Below are 22,958 nucleotides of genomic sequence, written 5' to 3'. Positions count from 1 at the left end.
GGCTGGGCAGCGGGAGCTCGAAGTGAAACAGAGAAAACTGGAATAGGAGGAAACAAGGAGAGAGCCGGACAAAAGAAAAGGAAGGAAAGAGAGTTGGAGAGGCAGAGAAAAAAAAGAGAAAACAGGCCGGTGGGCACTCTCGGAGGGCTAAAGGGGAAGAAAGAAAAGAGCAAAGGGAAAAAGTGGCATAACGACTGAGCGGTGTATGGGAAGAAGAGAGAGGAGAGAGGGAAAATAGAACTGAGGAGAGAGAAGAGGAAACAAAAACTGGGTGTTAGAAGAGGATACCTGGGGTTAAGAGAGGGACGGAGGGAGGGAATGAAGAAAAGAAAAGCAAGATAGAAGAGGTGAAACGTCAGAGATCCGGGCGCGAGGGGGAAGGGAAGGAGAGAGACTTTGGTAGAAGCAGGGAGTAAAGTCAGAGACACGAAGCAAGAGGGAGCACTCGGGAGAGGGGGATAAAAGGTGTAAAGCAGGGACGGGGAAAGGGAGAAAATACAAATTATCAAGAGAAAAATAATAAAGACGAGGCGGGAGAGGTGAAGAAAATATGAGAGACTAGTGAGTGAAAGCAGGTCAGCGGAAAAAGGAAAAATCAAGAGAGGGAGAGAAGGAGCGGGTTAGAGCCGGCCAGTGTCCACCACACCAGAGACAAGAGGCCGCTCGAGAAGAGGGGTCCCGAGAGAGAGAGAGAGACACTGCTGCCCAGAGAGCCGCCGGCCCGGACCCTGCCAGGATGAGGGTGGAAGCCGCCCTGCTGCTCGCCGCCCTGGTGCTGTCTCTGCCCGCCGGTGAGTACCAGGGGTCGCAGCTGCAGAGCCCGCCAGCCAGCGTGAGGCTCTGAGGGACGGGGTGAGGGCGGATGCTGCATGGAAGGCAGGGTGCTCGAGCGCGAGACACTATTGGAGTCTAGGAGGTCACCAGACAAGAGCAAACCTGTCATGAGGGGTGTGAGACTGTGAAAGTCTAAGGAGACAGGAAAGGAAGGGGGCCAAGAGCGAGACCTTCTCCATGGGGAGTGAGACTGATGAAGTCTAAGGAGACAGGAAAGGGTCCAAGGGCAAGACTGTCACTAGAGGTGTGAGACTATTAATGTCTAAGGTGATAGGAAAGGGTCCAAGAGCGAGACTTTTATGAGGGGTGTGACACTATTAAAGTCTAAGGTGATAGGAAAGGGTCCAAGAAGGAGACTTTTATGAGGGGTGTGAGACTATTAAAGTCTAAGGTGACAGGAAAGGGTCCAAGAGCGAGACTTCTATGAGGGGTGTGAGACTATTAAAGTCTAAGGTGATAGGAAAGGGTCCAAGAAGGAGACTTTTATGAGGGGTGTGAGACTATTAAAGTCTAAGGTGACAGGAAAGGGTCCAAGAGCGAGAATTTTATGAGGAGTGTGAGACTATTAAAGTCTAAGGTGACAGGAAAGGGTCCAAGAGCAAGACTGTCACGGGAGGTGTGAGACTATTAAAGTCTAAGGTGATAGGAAAGGGTCCAAGAGCGAGACTTTTATGAGGGGTGTGAGACTATTAAAGTCTAAGGTGACAGGAAAGGGTACAAGAGCGAGACTTTTATGAGGGGTGTGAGACTATTAAAGTCTAAGGTCACAGGAAAGGGTCCGAGAGGGTGTGAGACTATGAAAGTCTAAGGTGACAGGAAAGGGGGTCAAGAGCAAGACTGTCACGAGAGGTGTGAGACTATTAAAGTCTAAGGTCACAGGAAAGGGTCCAAGAGCAAGACTTTTATGAGGGGTGTGAGACTATTATAGTCTAAGGTGACAGGAAAGGGTCGGTGAGCGAGACTTTTATGAGGGGTGTGAGACTATTAAAGTCTAAGGTGACAGGAAAGGGTCCAAGAGCGAGACTTTTATGAGGGGTGTGAGACTATTAAAGTCTAAGGTGACAGGAAAGGGTCCAAGAGCGAGACTTTTATGAGGGGTGTGAGACTATTAAAGTTTAAGGTGACAGGAAAGGGTACAAGAGCGAGACTTTTATGAGGGGTGTGAGACTATTAAAGTCTAAGGTCACAGGAAAGGGTCCAAGAGCGAGACTTTTATGAGGGGTGTGAGACTATTATAGTTTAGGGTCACAGGAAAGGGTCCGAGAGCGAGACTTTTATGAGGGGTGTGAGACTATTAAAGTCTAAGGTGACAGGAAAGGGGGTCAAGAGCAAGACTGTCACGAGAGGTGTGAGACTATTAAAGTCTAAGGTCACAGGAAAGGGTCAAAGAGCGAGACTTTTATGAGGGGTGTGAGACTATTAAAGTCTAAGGTGACAGGAAAGGGTCCAAGAGCGAGACTTCTATGAGGGGTGTGAGACTATTAAAGTCTAAGGTGATAGGAAAGGGTCCAAGAAGGAGACTTTTATGAGGGGTGTGAGACTATTAAAGTCTAAGGTGACAGGAAAGGGTCCAAGAGCGAGAATTTTATGAGGAGTGTGAGACTATTAAAGTCTAAGGTGACAGGAAAGGGTCCAAGAGCAAGACTGTCACGGGAGGTGTGAGACTATTAAAGTCTAAGGTGATAGGAAAGGGTCCAAGAGCGAGACTTTTATGAGGGGTGTGAGACTATTAAAGTCTAAGGTGACAGGAAAGGGTACAAGAGCGAGACTTTTATGAGGGGTGTGAGACTATTAAAGTCTAAGGTCACAGGAAAGGGTCCGAGAGGGTGTGAGACTATGAAAGTCTAAGGTGACAGGAAAGGGGGTCAAGAGCAAGACTGTCACGAGAGGTGTGAGACTATTAAAGTCTAAGGTCACAGGAAAGGGTCCAAGAGCAAGACTTTTATGAGGGGTGTGAGACTATTATAGTCTAAGGTGACAGGAAAGGGTCGGTGAGCGAGACTTTTATGAGGGGTGTGAGACTATTAAAGTCTAAGGTGACAGGAAAGGGTCCAAGAGCGAGACTTTTATGAGGGGTGTGAGACTATTAAAGTCTAAGGTCACAGGAAAGGGTCCAAGAGCGAGACTTTTATGAGGGGTGTGAGACTATTATAGTTTAGGGTCACAGGAAAGGGTCCGAGAGCGAGACTTTTATGAGGGGTGTGAGACTATTAAAGTCTAAGGTGACAGGAAAGGGGGTCAAGAGCAAGACTGTCACGAGAGGTGTGAGACTATTAAAGTCTAAGGTCACAGGAAAGGGTCAAAGAGCGAGACTTTTATGAGGGGTGTGAGACTATTATAGTCTAAGGTGACAGGAAAAGGTCCGAGAGCGAGACTTTTATGAGGGGTGTGAGACTATTAAAGTCTAAGGTGACAGGAAAGGGTCCAAGAGCGAGACTTTTATGAGGGGTGTGAGACTATTAAAGTCTAAGGTGACAGGAAAGGGGGCCAAGAGCAAGACTGTCACGAGAGGTGTGAGACTATTAAAGTCTAAGGTGCCAGGAAAGGGGGCCAAGAGCAAGACTGTCACGAGAGGTGTAAGACTATTAAAGTCTAAGGTGCCAGGAAAGGGGGCCAAGAGCAAGACTGTCACGAGAGGTGTGAGACTATTAAAGTCTAAGGTGACAGGAAAGGGTCCGAGAGCGAGACTTTTATGAGGGGTGTGAGACTATTAAAGTCTAAGGTGACAGGAAAGGGGGCCAAGAGCAAGACTGTCACGGGAGGTGTGAGACTATTAAAGTCTAAGGTGACAGGAAAGGGGGTCAAGAGCAAGACTGTAACAAGAGGTGTGAGACTATTAAAGTCTAAGGTGACAGGAAAGGGGCCAAGAGCGAGACTTTTATGAGGGGTGTGAGACTATTAAAGTCTAAGGTGATAGGAAACGGTCCAAGAGCGAGACTTTTATGAGGGGTGTGAGACTATTAAAGTCTAAGGTGTCAGGAAAGGGGGCCAAGAGCAAGACTGTCACGAGAGGTGTAAGACTATTAAAGTCTAAGGTGACAGGAAAGGGTCAGAGAGCGAGACTTTTATGAGGGGTGTGAGACTATTAAAGTCTAAGGTGCCAGGAAAGGGGGCCAAGAGCAAGACTGTCACGGGAGGTGTGAGACTATTAAAGTCTAAGGTGACAGGAAAGGGGGTCAAGAGCAAGACTGTAACAAGAGGTGTGAGACTATTAAAGTCTAAGGTGACAGGAAAGGGGCCAAGAGCGAGACTTTTATGAGGGGTGTGATACTATTAAAGTCTAAGGTGATAGGAAACGGTCCAAGAGCGAGACTTTTATGAGGGGTGTGAGACTATTAAAGTCTAAGGTGTCAGGAAAGGGGGCCAAGAGCAAGACTGTCACGAGAGGTGTAAGACTATTAAAGTCTAAGGTGACAGGAAAGGGTCAGAGAGCGAGACTTTTATGAGGGGTGTGAGACTATTAAAGTCTAAGTTGACAGGAAAGGGTACAAGAGCGAGACTTTTATGAGGGGTGTGAGACTATTAAAGTCTAAGGTGCCAGGAAAGGGGGCCAAGAGCAAGACTGTCACGGGAGGTGTGAGACTATTAAAGTCTAAGGTGACAGGAAAGGAGGTCAAGAGCAAGACTGTAACAAGAGCTGTGAGACTATTAAAGTCTAAGGTGACAGGAAAGGGGCCAAGAGCGAGACTTTTATGAGGGGTGTGAGACTATTAAAGTCTAAGGTGATAGGAAACGGTCCAAGAGCGAGACTTTTATGAGGGGTGTGAGACTATTAAAGTCTAAGGTGACAGGCAAGGGGCCAAGAGCGAGACTTTTATGAGGGGCGTGAGACTATTAAAGTCTAAGGTGACAGGAAAGGGGGCCAAGAGCAAGACTGTCACGAGAGGTGTGAGACTATTAAAGTCTAAAGTGCCAGGAAAGGGTCCAAGAGCAAGACTCTTATGAGGGGTGTGAGACTATTAAAGTCTAAGGTGACAGGAAAGGGGGTCAAGAGCAAGACTGTCACAAGAGGTGTGAGACTATTAAAGTCTAAGGTGACAGGAAAGGGGACCAAGAGCAAGACTGTCACGAGAGGTGTGAGACTATTAAAGTCTAAGGTGACAGGAAAGGGGGGCCAAGAGCGAGACTCTTATGAGGGGTGTGAGACTATTAAAGTCTAAGGTGTCAGGAAAGTGTCCAAGAGCGAGACTTTTATGAGGGGTGTGAGACTATTAAAGTCTAAAGTGACAGGAAAGGGGGCCAAGACCAAGTCTGTCACGAGAGGTGTGAGATTAATAAAGTCTAAGGTGACAGGAAAGGGTCCAAGAGCGAGACTTTTATGAGGGGTGTGAGACTATTAAAGTCTAAGGTGACAGGAAAGGGTCCAAGAGCGAGACTTTTTAATGAGGGGTGTGACACTATTAAAGTCTAAGGTGACAGGAAAGGGGGGCAAGAGCAAGACTGTCACGAGGGGTGTGAGACTATTAAAGTCTAAGGTCACAGGAAAGGGTCCAAGAGCGAGACTTTTTAATGAGGGGTGTGACACTATTAAAGTCTAAGGTGACAGGAAAGGGGGGCAAGAGCAAGACTGTCACGAGGGGTGTGAGACTATTAAAGTCTAAGGTGACAGGAAAGGGTCCTAGAGCGAGACTTTTATGAGGGGTGTGAGACTATTAAAGTCTAAGGTGACAGGAAAGGGTCCAAGAGCAAGACTGTCACGAGGGGTGTGAGACTATTATTTTTTTATTTTTATTTTTATTTTGCAATTTTTAAAGCGCAACAAATACCCATACGGGTGTTCGGCGCTGAAGAACTCAGAACTCACTACTGAAGACGGGAGGGTTAGGAGGTAGAGAAAAGCCATGTTTTAAGGCTTTTTCGAAATTTAAGAAGCGTGGGAGCAGATTTGATATGGAGTGGGAGAGTGTTCCACAGTTTAGCTGTAGCTGTGGTGAAACATCTATCTCCCCAGGTGGCCCTTCTTGTACGAGGTACATTCAACAAGAGGGCTGCGGAAGATCGTAGCGTCCTACTTTGCTCCACTGGACGAAGAGCTTCTTTTAAGGTACTGGGGCCCTGAATGGTTTAGGGTTTTGTAGGCTATACATAGGGCCTTACATTTGATTCTGCTCCTGATTGGAAGCCAGTGGAGCCTTTTGATGTGGTGGGAAGTGGGAGTGAATTTAGGAATGGAAAGTAAGGTTCTAGCCGCCGCGTTTTGCGCGGTCTGCAACTTGTTAAGAACCCCTTCCTGCACATTCAGAAGGAGTGAGTTGCAGTAGTCTGTTCTTGAAAAGACTAGTGTGCTGATGAGGGTTTTGCCGGCTGATTGGGATAGGTATGGCAGAAGCTTTTTGATTTTTTTGAGGGTAAAAAAGGCCGAAGATACGACAGCATTAGCATGATGGTGAAAAGTCAGCTTATTGTCGAAGATGACTCCTAGGTTCCGGACTTTTACCACTGGTTGGGGGGGGGAGCCCAACTCAGGTGGCCACCACTGAGGGGACCATGCTGGCTGCAAGCTCCCTAATGTCATCACCTCCGTTTTATCGGAGTTAAGTTTGAGGCAGTTTGATGACATCCAGGAGCTTATCGCCTTCATTCCTTCCTGAAAGTTGGATGCGACACTGGCTCCGTTTTTGTACACCGATAGCACTAGTTGCGTGTCATCGGCGTACGTGGTAAGGGCTATTCCGTAGGTTTTTATTACTCTCGCTAAGTCCGATACGTAGATATTAAAAAGCGTTGGACTTAGCGAGGAGCCCTGAGGAACACCGCAGGGAAGAGAGAAGGTCTGAGAAGTGAAATTCCCTACCCTGACAGTCTGAGGGCGATTGGCAAGGAATGAGGCAATTAGATCTTTGGCTGTGCCTCCTATGCCCAGTGCCGAGACACGGTCGATCAGTGTGACATGATCGACCGTGTCAAATGCGGCAGAGAGATCTAGGAGTATCAGAACAGCTGCCCCTCCTGTGTCCATGGTTGTTCTGATTTCGTCTGCAGCTTTTAGAAGAGCTGTTTCCGTCCCATGTCCTTGTCTAAAACCAAACTGGTTGTCGTCCAGCAAGTTGTTGTCGTTAATGAATTTCGAGAGTTGGATATTCATAGACTTCTCGAAAATCTTAGCTGGGAATGGAAGGCAGGCGATGGGTCTATAGCTTGCAGGGAGGAGAGGGTCCAGTGTAGGTTTTTTCAGTAGTGGCTTGATTATGGCTTCTTTCCAGACTGCAGGGTATATGCCTGTTGAGAACATGGCATTGCAAATGGTAGACAGTGCGAGGGAGATTGCTTCAAGGATGAGATTCAGAACGGAGGGAGGGCAGGGATCAAGAGGGGATCCTGATTTAGTACTAGCTGCCAGGCGTTGAATGAGATTTTGATCTACAGGAGTGAAAGATGATAAGGTAGGCCGAGTATCCCTGTGAAATGCCAGTGGAGTGGCAGGGGGGGCGGAATGGGAAAAAGTATCAAAAATGGAGCTGACTTTTTCCTTGAAGAAACTGGCCAAGGCATCTGCCAGTAACTGAGTGCCTTCTATGCGAGGCGTAGGGGGATTGGATAGAGTATTTACTACCCGGAATAATTGTCCTGTTGAATTTTTTGCCTGATCGATTTGAGTAGTTAAATAGTTACTTTTCTCGGTAGTTAACAGTCTTTTATAGGTAGAAAGGGCATTTTTATAGTTCAGTTTGTCTACCGTACTATAATTGCAGCGCCAGTGCCTTTCAAGGTTCCTACAGTGTTGTTTTTGCATGCGTAGGGCTTCAGTGAACCATGGGGCTGAAGGTGTTTTCCTGTTCCGGTGTGAACTTTTAGTCGGAGCTAGCTTATTGCATGCCATGTCTAAGTTTGTCAAATAGTTGGAGGATGCTTTGATAGGATCTTGCTCGTTGGGAATATGGTTATCCTGCATTATCTCGGCTAGTAAAGTTAGATTGATATTTTTCCAATCTCTGTAAAATGAAGGAGATGGTGAGGTAGAGTTTAGTTTAACAGGGTTTGTTCGAACTGTGAAGCAGATGGCTGAGTGATCAGTCCAGATGAGTGGGATTATTTGAGTAACATTTACAAGGGGACTGTTGGTGAAAAATACCATCTAATGTATGACCTGCCTGGTGCGTAGGGGAGGTTATTAGTTGTTTTAGGCCTGCGGCTGAAAGGTCTGTGAGAAGTTGTGTAGTATCATTGTTGTTCAGCGTCTCTAGATGAAAATTGAAGTCACCTAGTAGGGTAAAATGCGGGGTGTCTGCAGCCGCTTCAATTAGACTGCCTATATTAAAGTCTAAGGTGACAGGAAAGGGTCCTAGAGCGAGACTTTCATGAGGGGTGTGAGACTATTAAAGTCTAAGGTGACAGGAAAGGGGGTCAAGAGCAAGACTGTCACAAGAGGTGTGAGACTATTAAAGTCTAAGGTGACAGGAAAGGGGGCCAAGAGCAAGACTGTCACGAGAGGTGTGAGACTATTAAAGTCTAAGGTGACAGGAAAGGGTCCAAGAGCGAGACTCTTATGAGGGGTGTGAGACTATTAAAGTCTATGGTGTCAGGAAAGGGTCCAAGAGCGAGACTTTTGTGAGGGGTGTGAGACTATTAAAGTCTAAGGTGACAGGAAAGGGGGCCAAGAGCAAGACTGTCACGAGAAGTGTGAGACTATTAAAGTCTAAGGTGACAGGAAAGGGTCCAAGAGCAAGACTGTCACGAGGGGTGTGAGACTATTGAAGTCTAAGGTCACAGGAAAGGGTCCAAGAGCGAGACTTTTTAATGAGGGGTGTGACACTATTAAAGTCTAAGGTGACAGGAAAGGGGGGCAAGAGCAAGACTGTCACGAGAAGTGTGAGACTATTAAAGTCTAAGGTGACAGGAAAGGGGGGCAAGAGCAAGACTGTCACGAGAGGTGTGAGACTATTAAAGTCTAAGGTCACAGGAAAGGGTCCAAGAGCGAGACTTTTATGAGGGGTGTGAGACTATTAAAGTCTAAGGTGACAGGAAAGGGTCTAAGAGCGAGACTGGCACCTGAGGCGTGAGACTAGGGTCCCAAGAACAAGACTGTCTCCCCCGGGGAGTGAGACTAATAAAGTCAAAGAAACCAGGAAAGGCGCCTAAGAGCAAGACTGGCATCTGTGAGTGAGACTCAATCAATGTTCATCGAACCCGGGTGAAAAGTTGAGAACAGAGGTGTGAGACTCTACGAAAGTCTGCAGGCCACAGAGAGAGGCAAGATTGTCATCCGGGGTGTGAGACTTATTCAAGTCTATGTAGCCGGATGCAAGATGTAGACCTGTGGTGTGAGACTCTTAACAGTCTATGGAGCTGGGTGAAAGACAGACCTGAGGTGTAAGACTCCATTGCAGTCTATGGGGCTGGGCGAAAGACAGATCCGAGGTGTGAGACTCCATTGCAGTCTATGGGGCTGGGCGAAAGACAGACCTGAGGTGAAACACTCCTTTGCAGTACATGTAGATTGGTGCAAGGTGGAGACCTGTGGTGTGAGACTCTGCAGTCTATAGAGCTGGGTGAAAGACATACCTGAGGCGTGACACTCATTATAGTCCATGTGACCCCTGCTCACACCTGCTCTATGTTTCTACATGAAGACACCTGACCACGATTGTAACCTGCACCTTCTCTTGCAGGGCACGGCTTACGCTGCTACACCTGCCTCTTCCCCACCGTCTCCCCTCTGAGGTGCCTCAAGTTCGAGATGACCTGCCCCACGGCTGAGCGGTGCTCACTCACCACAGCCACGGGACACAGAGGTAAGAAGGCCAAGCCCGGGGCCCCAGGCCCCTAGGTGCACCCCGAATGTTCTCCAGAGACAGGATCTAACTGTCGGTTCCCAATGAAGTGCCAGTCTCATCCTCGTCATCAGCTGCGGCCCCGCCCCTTTCTTTTCTCTTTCACTCACTCACTCTCTCCCTCCGATGGTATTTCACTCACCAGTCCCTGTTTTTTTTCCCACGCAGGAAAGCCTAATAAAAGTGATGTAATCAAATCTACAAGATTTCACGGTGCCAATTCTAGGACGCCACTACATCAAAACCTTACACCTGTTTGAAGCAGGCATAAGGAGTGACGCAGTACAATAAGTATAGGCCTCAACATGCATTGCTGGAGTTGCGTCGTGTTTGTGACACGACTCCAGCAACGCGTGACTTTTGGGCCAACAGATGCGTCAGAATTTCTGATGCAACTGTTAATCCTTGCGCCATGGTGCACTGTATTGTAAATACGGTACATCTATGGTGGCGCAAGGGTATCACAGGCTAACGCAGGGAAACTGACGCATCTCTACAGATGTGTCAGTTTCTTGTAAATCTGCCCCAAAGTTGGGCCTAATTTTTTGTCGTACATCCTTTTAAGTGTGTATGTGCGCCTAAGCCTCAGGGAAACATTCTATTTACATTTAAAATTACCAAAAATATTAGCTCAACCCGAGCATGCTCACTTTCAGGGATTATTTGTTTTAAGATGATATTCACCAGTCTATAATGCACAATGTATGCCCGCCTAGTCTCACTGTGGGTATGTAATTAATTCACTGCTGTCTCCTTTTCATCCTGCAATAGTTTTAACCAGAGGACTAGCTTCAGGGGTGTGGGGGGTTTTAGGTGTGGTGCTTGGGGTGTGACACGCCCAAATAAATGCATTCCTGGCTTGTTAGTTGGATCTGGATACAACAAATCCGGCCTATTAGTCTGTTTCAGTGTTTCTTGTGACCGAAAATAAAAGCCAAAACAGTGCCCTTTGATGTAAAACAGGAGAGTGAGAGAGACAGAGATACCTATCTGGTGGCTGAATATCAAAATGTAAAACCAGATAACCTGGAATCAATAACGGTTTCCCAGCTTGTTCAAACTGTTTGATCCACGGCAAATATTTTATTTCACAGAGCCTCAATTTTCTTAATATCGCACATGGGAGCAATATAAATACTTGAGCTCAGGATTTGCACTGTACAAGCACCCCTAATGTTTGATTTTAATAAACTATGATGTTGCTCCATCTATAATAGGAATCGAGGCCACGGTTAGGGTTTACTTGACTACAGACTTGCCTCTTGGAACAAAACGGCATAGTCGTTCGGAGCTAGCCGTTAACCTGATCTGTGCAGTGCAGATTTACCGCCGGTGCTGGGTCCTAATGAAAACGGGCGTGGTCATGACGGAACGGTTCCGTCATGAGCATCTAAGGGGTTAATGTGTTTAGGTTGATGTTTTAAAACTATCACTTTTGATAAATGTCAGTCTACGATATAATCTGATGTACTAAGGTGAAACGCTATCCAATGTTAAACAAATACACTTTTCGGGATTTTTCAAGACACTGTGCCATATTTTTATATTATGTTTGTTTCACGACATACATGCCAAACATTGTCATGGCTTGGCTCGTGCATGGACTATTCGAGCCAAGCCTGATCCTTAGCTCAGCTCTGGCTCGCCCTATTCATTTGCTGTCACGCCCACCTCTAATTGTGACTCAGGCTTAGAACTTTATTAAAAGATTTTTAAAAGGCGAAGACTGGAAACATGGAGTCCACATGCACGATTGGACAACTGTACCATCAAAGCTTCTTGTATCAGAGACAACGATGAGTGAGTATATTAAAAATACCTTAAAATAAGTGATCCCAGAGCAAGGACTTCAGGCGGTTGTGTTGTACGTGACAGTAGTCATGCGTTTCAGGGATAACTGTAAGGCCCAGGTGAGACGAGCAGGGGACTAACCTCCGAGGGCAGTGTTTGGGGGCGACACTCCCCAAATGCAGTGTTAGTTTGATAGTTGAGCCCGGGGGCACTGAGTCAAGTCTGATATGTCTGTGTCAGTTTTTCTTATTATTTGAAGTTCGCTAAGGGCTTTTAGCTCGGTATAGTCATGTGGCGTAAACGTAAACATGTATAGTCACTAGTTTACCGAAAAAATGGTAAAACCTACACAGATAGAAGTACTCTTTAACCTGTTTACTGCTTCGAACGTTCAGCGCCAGTGCTGAACGTTCGAAGAAACGGGTGCGGCAGCGTCGGCCGTTGGACATGCGCAGCACCAGGGAGGTAGCTCGCGCGACGGCAGCAGCGATAGTGTTAAATGGGTGTAAAATTGCTACTTGTTAGAATTCACAAACATTGGCAGTAGTAGGCATGGAAAGCTGTGTCCGTCTCAGGTTTCCTGGCACGCTACTGGCAATCAAACACCCAAAAGGTGATGGGGTGAATGCTTGGAAATAGCCTAATCAGTTGAAATCGCTCAGGGTAGCATTCCAATCCATCGTTTTTCACTCACTTTGCCACTGCAAACAGAGGCCCACCTAATGCAAGCCAGTACGGACCCTGCTCCTCATGCCAACCGTGGGCATCTCGGCCTTTCACCCTGCTGCCCACCACTTTTTAGTTGGGAAATTAGAGGCTCACCCCCCCCCCCCCCCCCCTCCCGAATCTCAGTGATTGAGCTACGCCCCTGAACACATGGTGCAGCACGTCCTGAAGCTGAAAGAATCTGGAGGGGGGAGGGGGGGAGTTTGACTGCTCCCTCACTGCTCATAGGAAGAACTATACTACATTTGTAGGAAAATGTTGGAGTTGGCGAATATAGTTTCACATTTCTGCTGGAAAAGGTTTCAAAATCTATGGAAACGACAGTAAAAAATCATATTCAAGCTGAAATCATGCAAAGGTTTTTAGACCGATGTCAAAACTTCTGAAAAAGGTGCATCACGTGGCACTCACTGTAGTTCAACATTCCTGAAAGTTTAGAAAACAAACTTCTTGAAATATGCAGGTATGCTGCCCTGCCACACATCCTTCTTCCTGATGTCAAGTCCTATGTCTCGTTGCCCTGCATTTCCTCAGCCTCCACGCCCACGCGCATGTTTGTAACTATGCCAAATAATGAATGACATTTCAGGAATTGCGCATTGCACGTGTTACATAAAGCTCCCCAATTTACACCATTACTTGAAATTATGGCTCAATTGAGGATACACAGAAACACGAGAACGCAAGCGGCTGTTGTTCAGGGTGCTCTTGTTTAAATGCATCCTCACACCAAAAACTGATGAGATGCACTTTACACTAAAATGTAGGCAAAATGAAAATTTGCATTTCGCATTATGCGTAATTTCATGAAAGCAAATTCCTGAATTTTGCACACCCCTAATTCTAACCACAAGTTCTCACAGCATTTCATTACACAGTAGAAGAGTCACTGGAGGAGTGAGTGAAAGAGGCAAGGGGTGGGGGGGGGGCGGGGGGGGGGGGGGGATTCCTGCAAGGAGTCACTAGAGGGAAGCCCACTCCACAGTCTAGCCTCGACTCAGCTGGGCTGCTATTTATTATGTAATGCTGGCCTCGGTCGCATCTGAAGTGACGCTGGGGTGTTTTCATGGCTGCAAAGGCTCGTTCCCTCTTCATTTCTGATGTCTGGGCATTAGCTACACTGAGGTTTCGGGTTGGTATAATTTGTTTGCTATTTTAATAATGTTTTAATGGCCAGAATTCTAGGAAATCAATTTACTTCAAAGATATGAATTGTGACTTTAAACAGTAACTAGTAGAAATTGTTAAACAATATATTTTATAATTGGTTTAAAAATGGCAAATATTTTTCCATTGTCAAGGCTTCAGGGGTTCTATATTAACAGATATATATTTGTAATGTATTCTTGAATTGGACATATGATCGCTTTACTGGTTGATTTTTAGGTCTCGCATGAGCCAGCGCATGCGCTGCTCTGGTGAGACTTTTAGTTAGTGGGCTTCAAAAAACCGACCACAGCTTTTTGTATGGCCTAGAGCGTGCGATTACGCGCACAGTTACGCGCGCACCCTCTGGCTTTCCCCTCGCTTGCTCTCCCAAGCGCCTCGCTCCGCCCCTCCCCACCACAGAGCGCGTCTCACGGCCACGCGTCTTGTTTTACATTTAGCGCAGGTGCCCTCCCCCCGCCCCTTCCACTGTTTGCAGGCACTGCAGGGTATTTTTCAAGCGTGACCCTCTGTCCTTCTGTTATTGTGCGTGTTATTGACGCTGTGTGAATTTGTTCGTCTTTGCGTGTCCCTGTGCGCATTTCTCTATGCACTGGTCCTTTTGTATTTTCTTTACTCTGTGTGCATCTGTCCCTTGGTGTTACTGAGTGCATCCTCCTGTGCGACTGTTACTGTGTGTGTTCTTGTCCCTGTGTGCAGTTTTTTTTCAGTTTGCAGTTCCATGCGTGCGTTTCTATATGTATTGGTCCTTATGTATTTTCTTTATTGTGTGCACAAGCATTTCCTTGTGTGTGCATCCCTCTGCGTCGCTCTTATTGTGTGTGTTCTTGTCTCTATGTGCATTCATTGCATATCTCCTTCGATGCACCTGTCTGTGTCTGTAGGTATGTGCCATTGTCGGATTTCCTGTTTGCTGGTACCCTTATTTGTCCGTGTCCATCCTGTGTGAGGCTGTTTCTTTTTTTGTCCATCCCTATTTTCCTGCCCTGTGTTGTGTATGTACTGATGTCCCTATTATTGTCTCATTCATTTATGCTTGCGAGCGTCTCTGCAGTGTTGTTTGCCCCTGTGTAAGTGTCCTTGCTTGTTTGTGCGTTTACATCTATGACTTCGTTCCTGATTGTGTGTGGCTGTGTCCCTGTTTATGAATGTAAGTTTATTTTCCTGTGTTTGTTCCCTGTTTGTGTCCACATGTGTTCTTGTGTCCGTTCCTGTGTGTCTGTTATTGTGTGTGCTTATTTATACATCCACTACCCCCCTGCTTGCTTCCTTGTTTCTGTGCGTGCCAGTTTCTGTGTGTGTGTGTGTGCATTCTTGTGCTTCTGTTTGTATGATGAGGTGAACTTTCTTTTGCTGTGCGTGTGTTCTATATGTGTTGCACTTTTCATCAGAAACTTGGCAAAATTCACGGGGTCTGTTCCTTTAAACCTTTCCCACACATAAATCTGGGTCGCTCGTGGGAAAATTGCAAAATGTGCTCTCAGGATCCCTAGCTACAAAGTCAGAATCTGCAGAGGTTTCGGTACAGAGATGTACTGTGCGGCTGCACACTATTAACTACGTGTTTGAAATGCTGCCAGTAGTGGCACTGAGTGAACGAGAAGTGCCGGTTGCCAGCTGCATTTTTGCTGGTATTCACCAATATGTGCTATGTCTTTCCCACTCTCTCGCACAGTACGAAGTTCACTTCAATCACAAGTGGGGCAGGAACAAAGCTCACACCTATTGTAAGTGGGTCTGAGAAAAATAAGTCTAACCATGTAAATTGTGTTTTATTAAAGGAAGAAAGGGGATTTAACTTAAGGCTACACCATAGATTTTCCTTGATGGAGTTTCATAGAAGCAGTGTTGTGGACTATGTACATCTAACAGGCAGTCTGTGACAATCACACATTTACTGGGCGTGAGCATGGGAATTCTGGATAGAGTGTAAGGAGGGGGACATCTGCATAAGTTGCAAACGTATGACTAGGTCTGCAGAGGCTTCAGACAGTGCTGTGATGCTCAAGCTATTGCGACTGGTACCCCTCCTATATGACTCCCGGTGGCTCACACCCGCAGAAAGGAAACCATCAGACTAGAGACAAACAAGTGTAACAAAAAAACAAGCATTGGCCTAGCCAATAGGTCTCGCCTTTGGGACCTTATAAGTGTTTAGCCATGCAACAGTTGATGTTGTTGCACCAAGGATATTGTGCTGCATAACTAAATACTTATAAGGTCCCAAAAGTGAGACCGATTGGCTATGCCAGCGCTTGTTTAATCTTTAGTAGGTTGGATTTTCAGTGCCCAATCCTGAAAATTGACAAAGACATCCGCTAGGACTCACGATTCCTTTATGAACCCAAAGTCTTCAAAGATACGAATTCTTTGAATATCCTCTATCTAGCTCCTCCCTACTAACTACCCATATCTTCTCACAGGTGACTTCCAGTTTGTCCTCCAGGACAGGAGCTGCTCAGCGGCAAACCTCTGTTCAAAGTCTGGCACGAAGACGGCGCTTGGCATCAATTTCACCTACCACACCACCTGCTGTGACGTGGACCTATGCAACGCTGGGATACGCTCCGGTTGCAGCTATGGAGCCCTACTCACTGCTGCCACCCTGCTGCTTCTTGTGCTCCTGGGATCTTGGTGGTGAATACTAGATTTAGAAGGTGGGGCTCTCAGGCATTTCAAAGAAGCCAAGAACCTCTTTGTGACCTTGTCCTGGAGTTACCACTGGAAATAAGTTTAATATTTCTGCTGTGGCCAGCACTCTCTGGGCGGGTTGCTGGGCCGCCATATTTCTATATATGTAACTGAATGATTAAAAGATATTTGTAAAAAAAAAAGTTCCTTTACACCGATGCACCACTTCCTACAAAGTCTTGAGCAGACTCCTGATTTTTTGCTTAAGATAAAAATGTTGTTTTAGCTTTCTTCTGCTTATACCTCCTCCATGCCACAGCAAGGAAATGAGTAAATTACATTCCCAGGACTCTTCCCCACGCATCTCTCACTTAGGTGTTCCCAATTATTGTCATGTCTGTATTTCACCAAAAGGGCATAAATTGTTCCCTAATTTCACACTCTGGGATTGTGTGGAGGAAAGGGGTGACCTTACTGGCCAGATCTGCGGACAAACAGGGATGCCTGGAAATCTGGGGCTCCTTGTACTACTTGCGCCCCACGACCAGGCTTTACATGCTCTCTATATTAACCGAGCCAATGTGAAAAACACCAGGCTTACCTCCTCCGGACACCCAGATATTAAACAAAACAAGCATTAAAAATGCCATAGGTCTCGCCTTTTATTAAATTTAAGTTATTTGCTTTGCTATATAATACCATTAGCAAAGCAAATGGCTTTGACTTAACTAAAGGTGAGACCTGTTGCATTTTCAATACTTGTTTATCTCTTCCTTTCATCTTAAATGCTGTCTTTTCTCTCTCTCTTTGTTGCACTCTCTCCCATTTCCTTCTGTTCTTTCATTTCCTGGTTTCATTTCTTCATTTCGTCACTCTCCCTATGCCTTTCCCCTTCCTTCTCTCCCTTTCTTTTTATCTTGCTCTTTCAGAGTAGAGAAGTGTGGCTCAGGGGTTAGAGGCGGCAGACCCGGAAGCTGAGATCGGCCCTGGACCAGGGTTCAATTCCCCGCCTCGGCGGGTCTTGGGCTCAATAATTCCACGGACTCGATAATTCTCACTCCGGTGCCTACTCGACTCACGGGTTCACACTCTGCGACTCTGGGCAATAGCTTGCTTAATCTCCACAACGGCCCCTCGCGGCGGGATGCCTGGCTTTCACCTTGTGGATACCCTGCCGGGATATCTCACAGGGGAATACCAGGACGGGTTCTCTAAGCAAGCGCATAGATGCCTGCGATGTGGGCGATTTGCGCTATAAAAATACATGTACACGCACCCACATACAGGTTGATATGTACGATGTCGGGACACGCATGCACTTCCCCAGGCACACTATGCTCTGTATTTCTGCCCAAATACTGACACGTAGTGCAGAAGTCCATCACGTGTTGGACGCTTTGTTTTGTCGTATTCCAAAGCCCAAGGGACCTGGCCCATTTCCAAGCTTGTGACAGTGTTTTACTCGAGAACAGCAATGGAACTGAACCAAGGAGCATGGCTATAACTCACTGTTTATGTCCTGTGTAAAGATGTCAGTATAGTTTCTACATGCCTAGGAGCACATTCTCAGAAAAAGAAAGGACATATAGAGCGGGCGGGTTGTTCAATCCATTGCGCGTCCCCACAGACACGTGCCAGAGTCCTGCCTGCCTGTTTCGAAATACAAAAAGGCGATGTGCTGAATTCCATGATTGAATCCAAATAAGGACCCCCGGAATTGCCTCATCCCGTACAACACCCCACATCATTTTCTGTGGTGGTGGGGGAGGTATGCATCCATGTACCTGGAATGAAAGCAGAATGCAGCCCCCTTGCACGCGCCAGTTCAGGAAGAGATTCTAAAATGTGCCTAGAGTCTGGTCCCACCTAATGAGAGAGGCCTAGGGTTGAATGGGCTCACAGGCTGACCCTATCCTTCCAGGGTCTGAATACAAATATCAACACGTGCCCCAAATATTCAGAAGCTGATATTGTGGACACCAAATGGTGCTAGGGCTGCACGGCACTCAACATTCACCATTCAAGAGAAACTTCACATATTCCGACCCACATGGCAATGAGGCTGATTGTTTTAGGTGACTGAATGTATTAAGTGCAATGTAGTCACCCATAATCAAAGTGCAGCTTTAGTTACAATATATAGAAACGCATATCAATTAACATTGCATGCCAGGGGTGGAACTGGGCAGCGTGCCTTCTAAGAGAAATGTTGGCCACCTGCACTTGTCTTTATTGTTAATGCAAATTAAGCTCTGCTGCTGTGCAGCACTACATTACCTTGTAGCTAGATTTGCACTATAGAAAAGTAGTCAATGTAGGTACATGTTAGTGGGATGTGTGTTGAGGCTACCCGTATAGATGCCCTAAGCAATACTTACTCAGGGCGCCTGGTCCCTCCATTGTGTGACCAGAGGCGGCTGGTCAACAGGAAAGACTGGATGCTTCCTGGCAGACCACGTATGTAAAGGTCCTGTAGACTTGAGGCCGAGTTAGTGATATGTGAGTCACCCTGGAAAAGTTGGATTACAGTGTTGCTTATGTATCTTATGCAACTAACAACCATTGACACATCCAATAGTCCGAGCTTCTTGTATGTGTAATATTAGTCGTCGTATCACTGAATGCAATGACAGAAGCAGCAAAATAGCAGTCTGCGGCACTCTGCTAATCAAAGATTTTAGTTAAATCTTTTTAAGCAGTGTCCTTAAACACGTTCCCGGTGCTTTAAGTATGCCATGTCTCTGGCACCTAACAAGGTACCAGAGGGGGTGGGGGGCGGTCAGCGGCGTAGCAAGGGTGCTAAAAAGGGCTATCCGCTATCATTGGCGTACAGCGGGCCCATGAGTCCTGATGCCACTACTCCTCCTAAATTATTGATAACTGTACTCCTGGGAAGTTTGTTTCTGATCAAAAATCTGTTTATTCCCGGACTCCAAAGCAGAAAAGTACATTATGAAAAATCTGATCTGAGTAGGGTCTCTTTGTGTGGTAAACAGGACTACATATTCCAGCATACAACAAAATACACGAACCGGGTGAGTATATCCTGCATGGAGTTGTGTAGAACTTGAGAGCTCTATTGATATTTATGGGGGACAGGCCACTGCTGAATTGTTTATGCAACGTGTCGATGAAACACTTGGAAAATGGATGCAGACATTGGCACTGCCCTCATAGAGAGGTGCGCCCGAGAGGTGTTGAATTCAGCAGAGAAGGACTGGGGAGTCGTGCAGGGGTGGGAGGAAGTGCGGCGGGGAAGGGTCGAGGGAGGGCATTTTGTGGAGTGATGGCAGGCTGAGAGGAGGGTGTGCGCGCCATCCCGCCCGCCCGCCCTCTGCGTGCGGAAGGGATCGCTTCCTGCTGCCCCCTGCCACAGCCGGAAAAGAACGCCATTGCTGCCAAGGGGGCTTTGGCTGCAGCTGAAGACAGGGGCGGCTGTGGGAGGGAGCAGGGCGGGCCCCGTGGGATACAGCTGGAAGGGCACGGGTGGGTCAGCGGCGAAGGAAACAGCCTCCAGGTTGGCAGCCTGACTAGCTAGAGGCACCGGCTGACTAAACAGGAGCAGGGGCATCTGAGAGTATGGGAGAGAAGATAACCTTCCCTGTCCCTCAGAGATTATAGCTCACCCGAGTGTCAGTCATCGCGAGAGAATAGTGCTCACATTTAATGCGTTTTTCTCTTAGAAGGTGTTTAACACACAAAAGACCAGCCTTTCTTGGGAGATTCTCTGTCACCTTTAGCGCGCTCTCGCTGGTATCGACTTCTAATGGTACCGTTTGTTGTATCCACTGTATGTGACGCAGCTCTAGAATTTCGTATTTTAGGTTTATTTTATCATTTACCGTTTCTGTTTGTCATCTTGCGTCTTGAAGCTGGATATTTTCTACCATTGTTTTAGCGACAGCAACTCAATAAACAAGCGCTCGCGTACACTTTTCTGTTTCTGCTGTCCCACTTGGACGGGCTCGGCTGGACTTACTGCTGACGTGAAAGGTTTATTATCTTCTTTATGGGCCATCTGTTTGCACCCATAAAGAAGATAACAAATCTTTTACGCCAGCAGTAAGTTGGGTAAGTCCGTCCGAATGGGATGGACTAGAAAGAGAAAAGTGTATATCAGAGGATGCTCTTTTCCAATGGCTGGCCACTGTTTACCCTAAACGGTAACGCCAGCCAATGGAAAAGAGGGACAGGGCTTAAAGCCCGCTAGTGAAACACCTAAAATCATAAAATCTCACCAGCGAGACTGTGCATGTGCGCAGCCTATGCTAGCCGAGACCTAAAAAGACCCTGACCTTTGTGCATTTAATAATACACGAACCATGTTTCAAACTCCCCTACAAGAAGTGAGCTCATCTGGAACAAAAGTCAGATAACCCTGGGTCAGAAAAACCTTCAATCACGGCTGCGCACTCTCCATTGGTTGGCCGCGTCCAGTACATTTCTCCCAGGTGCCCCGCCCACCCATCAAAAGCCACCCCGCCCTCTTCAGCATCCTCAGGTGCACGTGCACCTCACCGCCCCCCGCTGCAAAGGAGAGTCTGTCTGAGACTCACCCTGCTCCCCGTGGGCGGTGCAGCAGCGCCCCCTGCCGCCGCCGCCACAGACGAGGTGATACTTCAATGACCCGGGCGTGAGTGAAGGTTAAAGGCAGCAGGTGCGCGCCGGAGCCCTGAGGCCACAGTCAGGAGCAGCTGCCAGAGCCTGCAGCACAAGCAGGTGGGTGGGAGGAGGTGACCTTGAAGTGAACCCGCAAGCCAAGCACAAACTGCATTTTTGAAGGGCGACATTTTTTGTAACGTGCATAAGTTTGCTTGTGAAAGCACTTGACATAAACGTTGATGCAGACTGCCTGAGTCAGAACAGACGAAACATGAATCTAAATTAAAAATGGAAGATTGCTGCACATGAATACAAAATACACTCCCACAGTCAAGCAGTTGAAAGCAGGTTGCGATTTTCACATTCATGTTCCGGGTGCAGTTTTTAATCTCGCTACCTCGTTACTTCAACGCGTCAACACTTCCTCAGTGTGGATGGAAATGACCCATTCTCTACCAATAAGAAAGACTTACAAGCATTCAGTACATTGAGCAACCCATATTGCACATTTTAGATATTAACAACCCACCTTTCAGTGTCCACATACGAAACAATGACTTTTTAATATGGGCTTTGCTGACGCGATGTTACCTTGTAGCGCTGTAATTAGTGATATGACCAACGCCCAGCTCAGTGGCCTAGTTATATCGACATCAGAAGGATGAAAGGCTGGCCCATCCTTACACGTGATGTGGTACAGGCGATAAACAGATCTGTAAAGAGGGTACATCAGCCCACTGAGCTATCTTATCAGAACTCAACTTTGTGACCTGCAGCAGGCCACACCGCGGGCTCGCAGTAATTAGATCACCACACTGAGGTCTGCTGTTGGCAACAGAGAGGGACATCAAATGGGAAGGAAAGTACTTTACTCAAACACATTGTATTTACGGAATTACATTATATGCATATTTTAACCTAAGAGTAGATGAAAAACCTGTAAACATGAAATACTCAACTGTACTGGTGCTAAATAATACCTTACGGGGAACAGCTGAACGCAAAAATAAAAAATATATATGAGTTAAATAATTTATTGTCCTGCAGGAAAAGTTCAATACAAACGCATAAATGAAAACAAGAGTTGACAAAGTGGTGTCTGGTTTATAGGTGAATGGGCCTCTTCGCTGATTGGCGGGTGTGTGTGTACAGTATTGTGGATGGGCGAGTACGTGCATGCAAGAGCGAATCGATGGATGAATGGGTGAGAGCATGGATGTATCCAGCAGCGGCTACTGCCAAAATAAAGGGGCGGGGCAGCGCAGGGGCAAATATTAAAAACATATTTTTAAAAAGTACTTAACCGCTATCCCACTATTTCTCCCGCTGCCTTGGTGCTCCTCTTTTCCGGAACTCCCTCGGCCAGCACAGGGTCCCAGACTCCCCACCTAATCCAGATGTTGCTCTCATGCTTTGAGAGCAGCTCCTGGATTGGTCTGAGCGTCCTGGTTAGGCCCTCACTAAGGGACTGGGAGCCTGTGCCATTCCGCCACACAGCTGTACAATACAGCTGGGTCTGAGAAATCTAAGTGCGCATGTCTGTTTAGCCGGCCAAACCAACATGGGTAGTTACAAGAGCCCTCCACTCCTCCTCTCACTCCCTGGGTAGTATCAAGAGGATTGCCAGGCCCGCCCTAGACTCGGCAGCATCAGATGACAGAGGAAAAAAAACAATAACATTGTTTTATTATCATTTTATTTTTCATTCTGCAGGGGGGTGATGCTTCTCTGCCATTACAGAGGGATCCACAAAAGATACTATTAAAGGGGGGGCAAGGGAAATATTTATCGACCTAGTGTCCCATTCCCCTATTCTATAACGTAAACTACAAAAGAGAGAGACTAGGTCTAAAGTGTGTGTTAATACAGAGGCTGATGACTAACAACTATACAGAATGAATCATATCAGGCTGAGAAATTCCCATCCGACCACCCTTATTGGCGGAGTATCGTCATGTGGGAGTTGGTACATGATCCTGATGCCACCCCAACCATCCAGAAGACGGTGCGGATATGGATCTGTAAGTACACTCTAGCCAAGATAGTATTCAAAAGGTGAAGAGATGATTAAGTGCAGTGCTCAGGTGAAAGTGAAGCTAAAATTGACTACTTAGACAAGAAATGTGTTTAATGAAAATTGTCTAAGTGTCAAAGTTAAAACCACGCCCACATAGAAAAATTATAACTATAAAGTGGCGCTGTGCAGGTCGGTCAACATGTTTCAGCCAGTTTGGATTAACTTTCCGGCTTTCGTCAGGACCAATAGGTGTACAGTCCAGTCCGAACTACCAAGCCATGTCTTTCCCAGACCGGAATCAAGCATCCAAGGAAGTTCGGACTGGACTGTTCCCATGAGGCACAGGGTCAGAGCTGATTTGCATATAGCCAGTGTCTAACCCAGGGTGGTGTGGAGTGCAAAAAAACGATGGATTTAGG

The 22,958-nt window shown here is 46.8% G+C and overlaps 1 protein-coding gene across 1 annotated transcript; it reads left to right on the top strand.

Annotated features, from left to right (window-relative positions):
- The first annotated feature begins 663 nt into the window (after positions 1-663).
- On the top strand, positions 664-16,114 carry LY6G6C (lymphocyte antigen 6 family member G6C). The gene is made up of 3 exons (XM_086924652.1): positions 664-791; positions 9,444-9,566; positions 15,713-16,114. The coding sequence occupies exons 1-3, from the start codon at positions 737-739 to the stop codon at positions 15,928-15,930; spliced, it is 396 nt and encodes a 131-aa protein (XP_086780778.1). The 5' UTR covers positions 664-736; the 3' UTR covers positions 15,931-16,114.
- Positions 16,115-22,958: the final 6,844 nt, after the last annotated feature.

Source organism: Lissotriton vulgaris, chromosome 5, assembly GCF_964263255.1.
Source record: "Lissotriton vulgaris chromosome 5, aLisVul1.2, whole genome shotgun sequence".
NCBI classification, from domain to species: Eukaryota; Metazoa; Chordata; class Amphibia; order Caudata; family Salamandridae; genus Lissotriton; species Lissotriton vulgaris.
This window is presented reverse-complemented; position numbering and strand designations above follow the sequence as displayed.

What these genes read in the sequence shown, in the direction of transcription:
- LY6G6C (XM_086924652.1), top strand. Translation starts at nt 737, where the DNA reads ATGAGGGTGGAAGCCGCCCTGCTGCTCGCCGCCCTGGTGCTGTCTCTG. An exon ending in GGTGCTGTCTCTGCCCGCCG is followed by an intron (nt 792 to 9,443) that starts GTGAGTACCAGG and finishes CTTCTCTTGCAG; the next exon opens with GGCACGGCTTACGCTGCTAC. An exon ending in CACAGCCACGGGACACAGAG is followed by an intron (nt 9,567 to 15,712) that starts GTAAGAAGGCCA and finishes ATCTTCTCACAG; the next exon opens with GTGACTTCCAGTTTGTCCTC.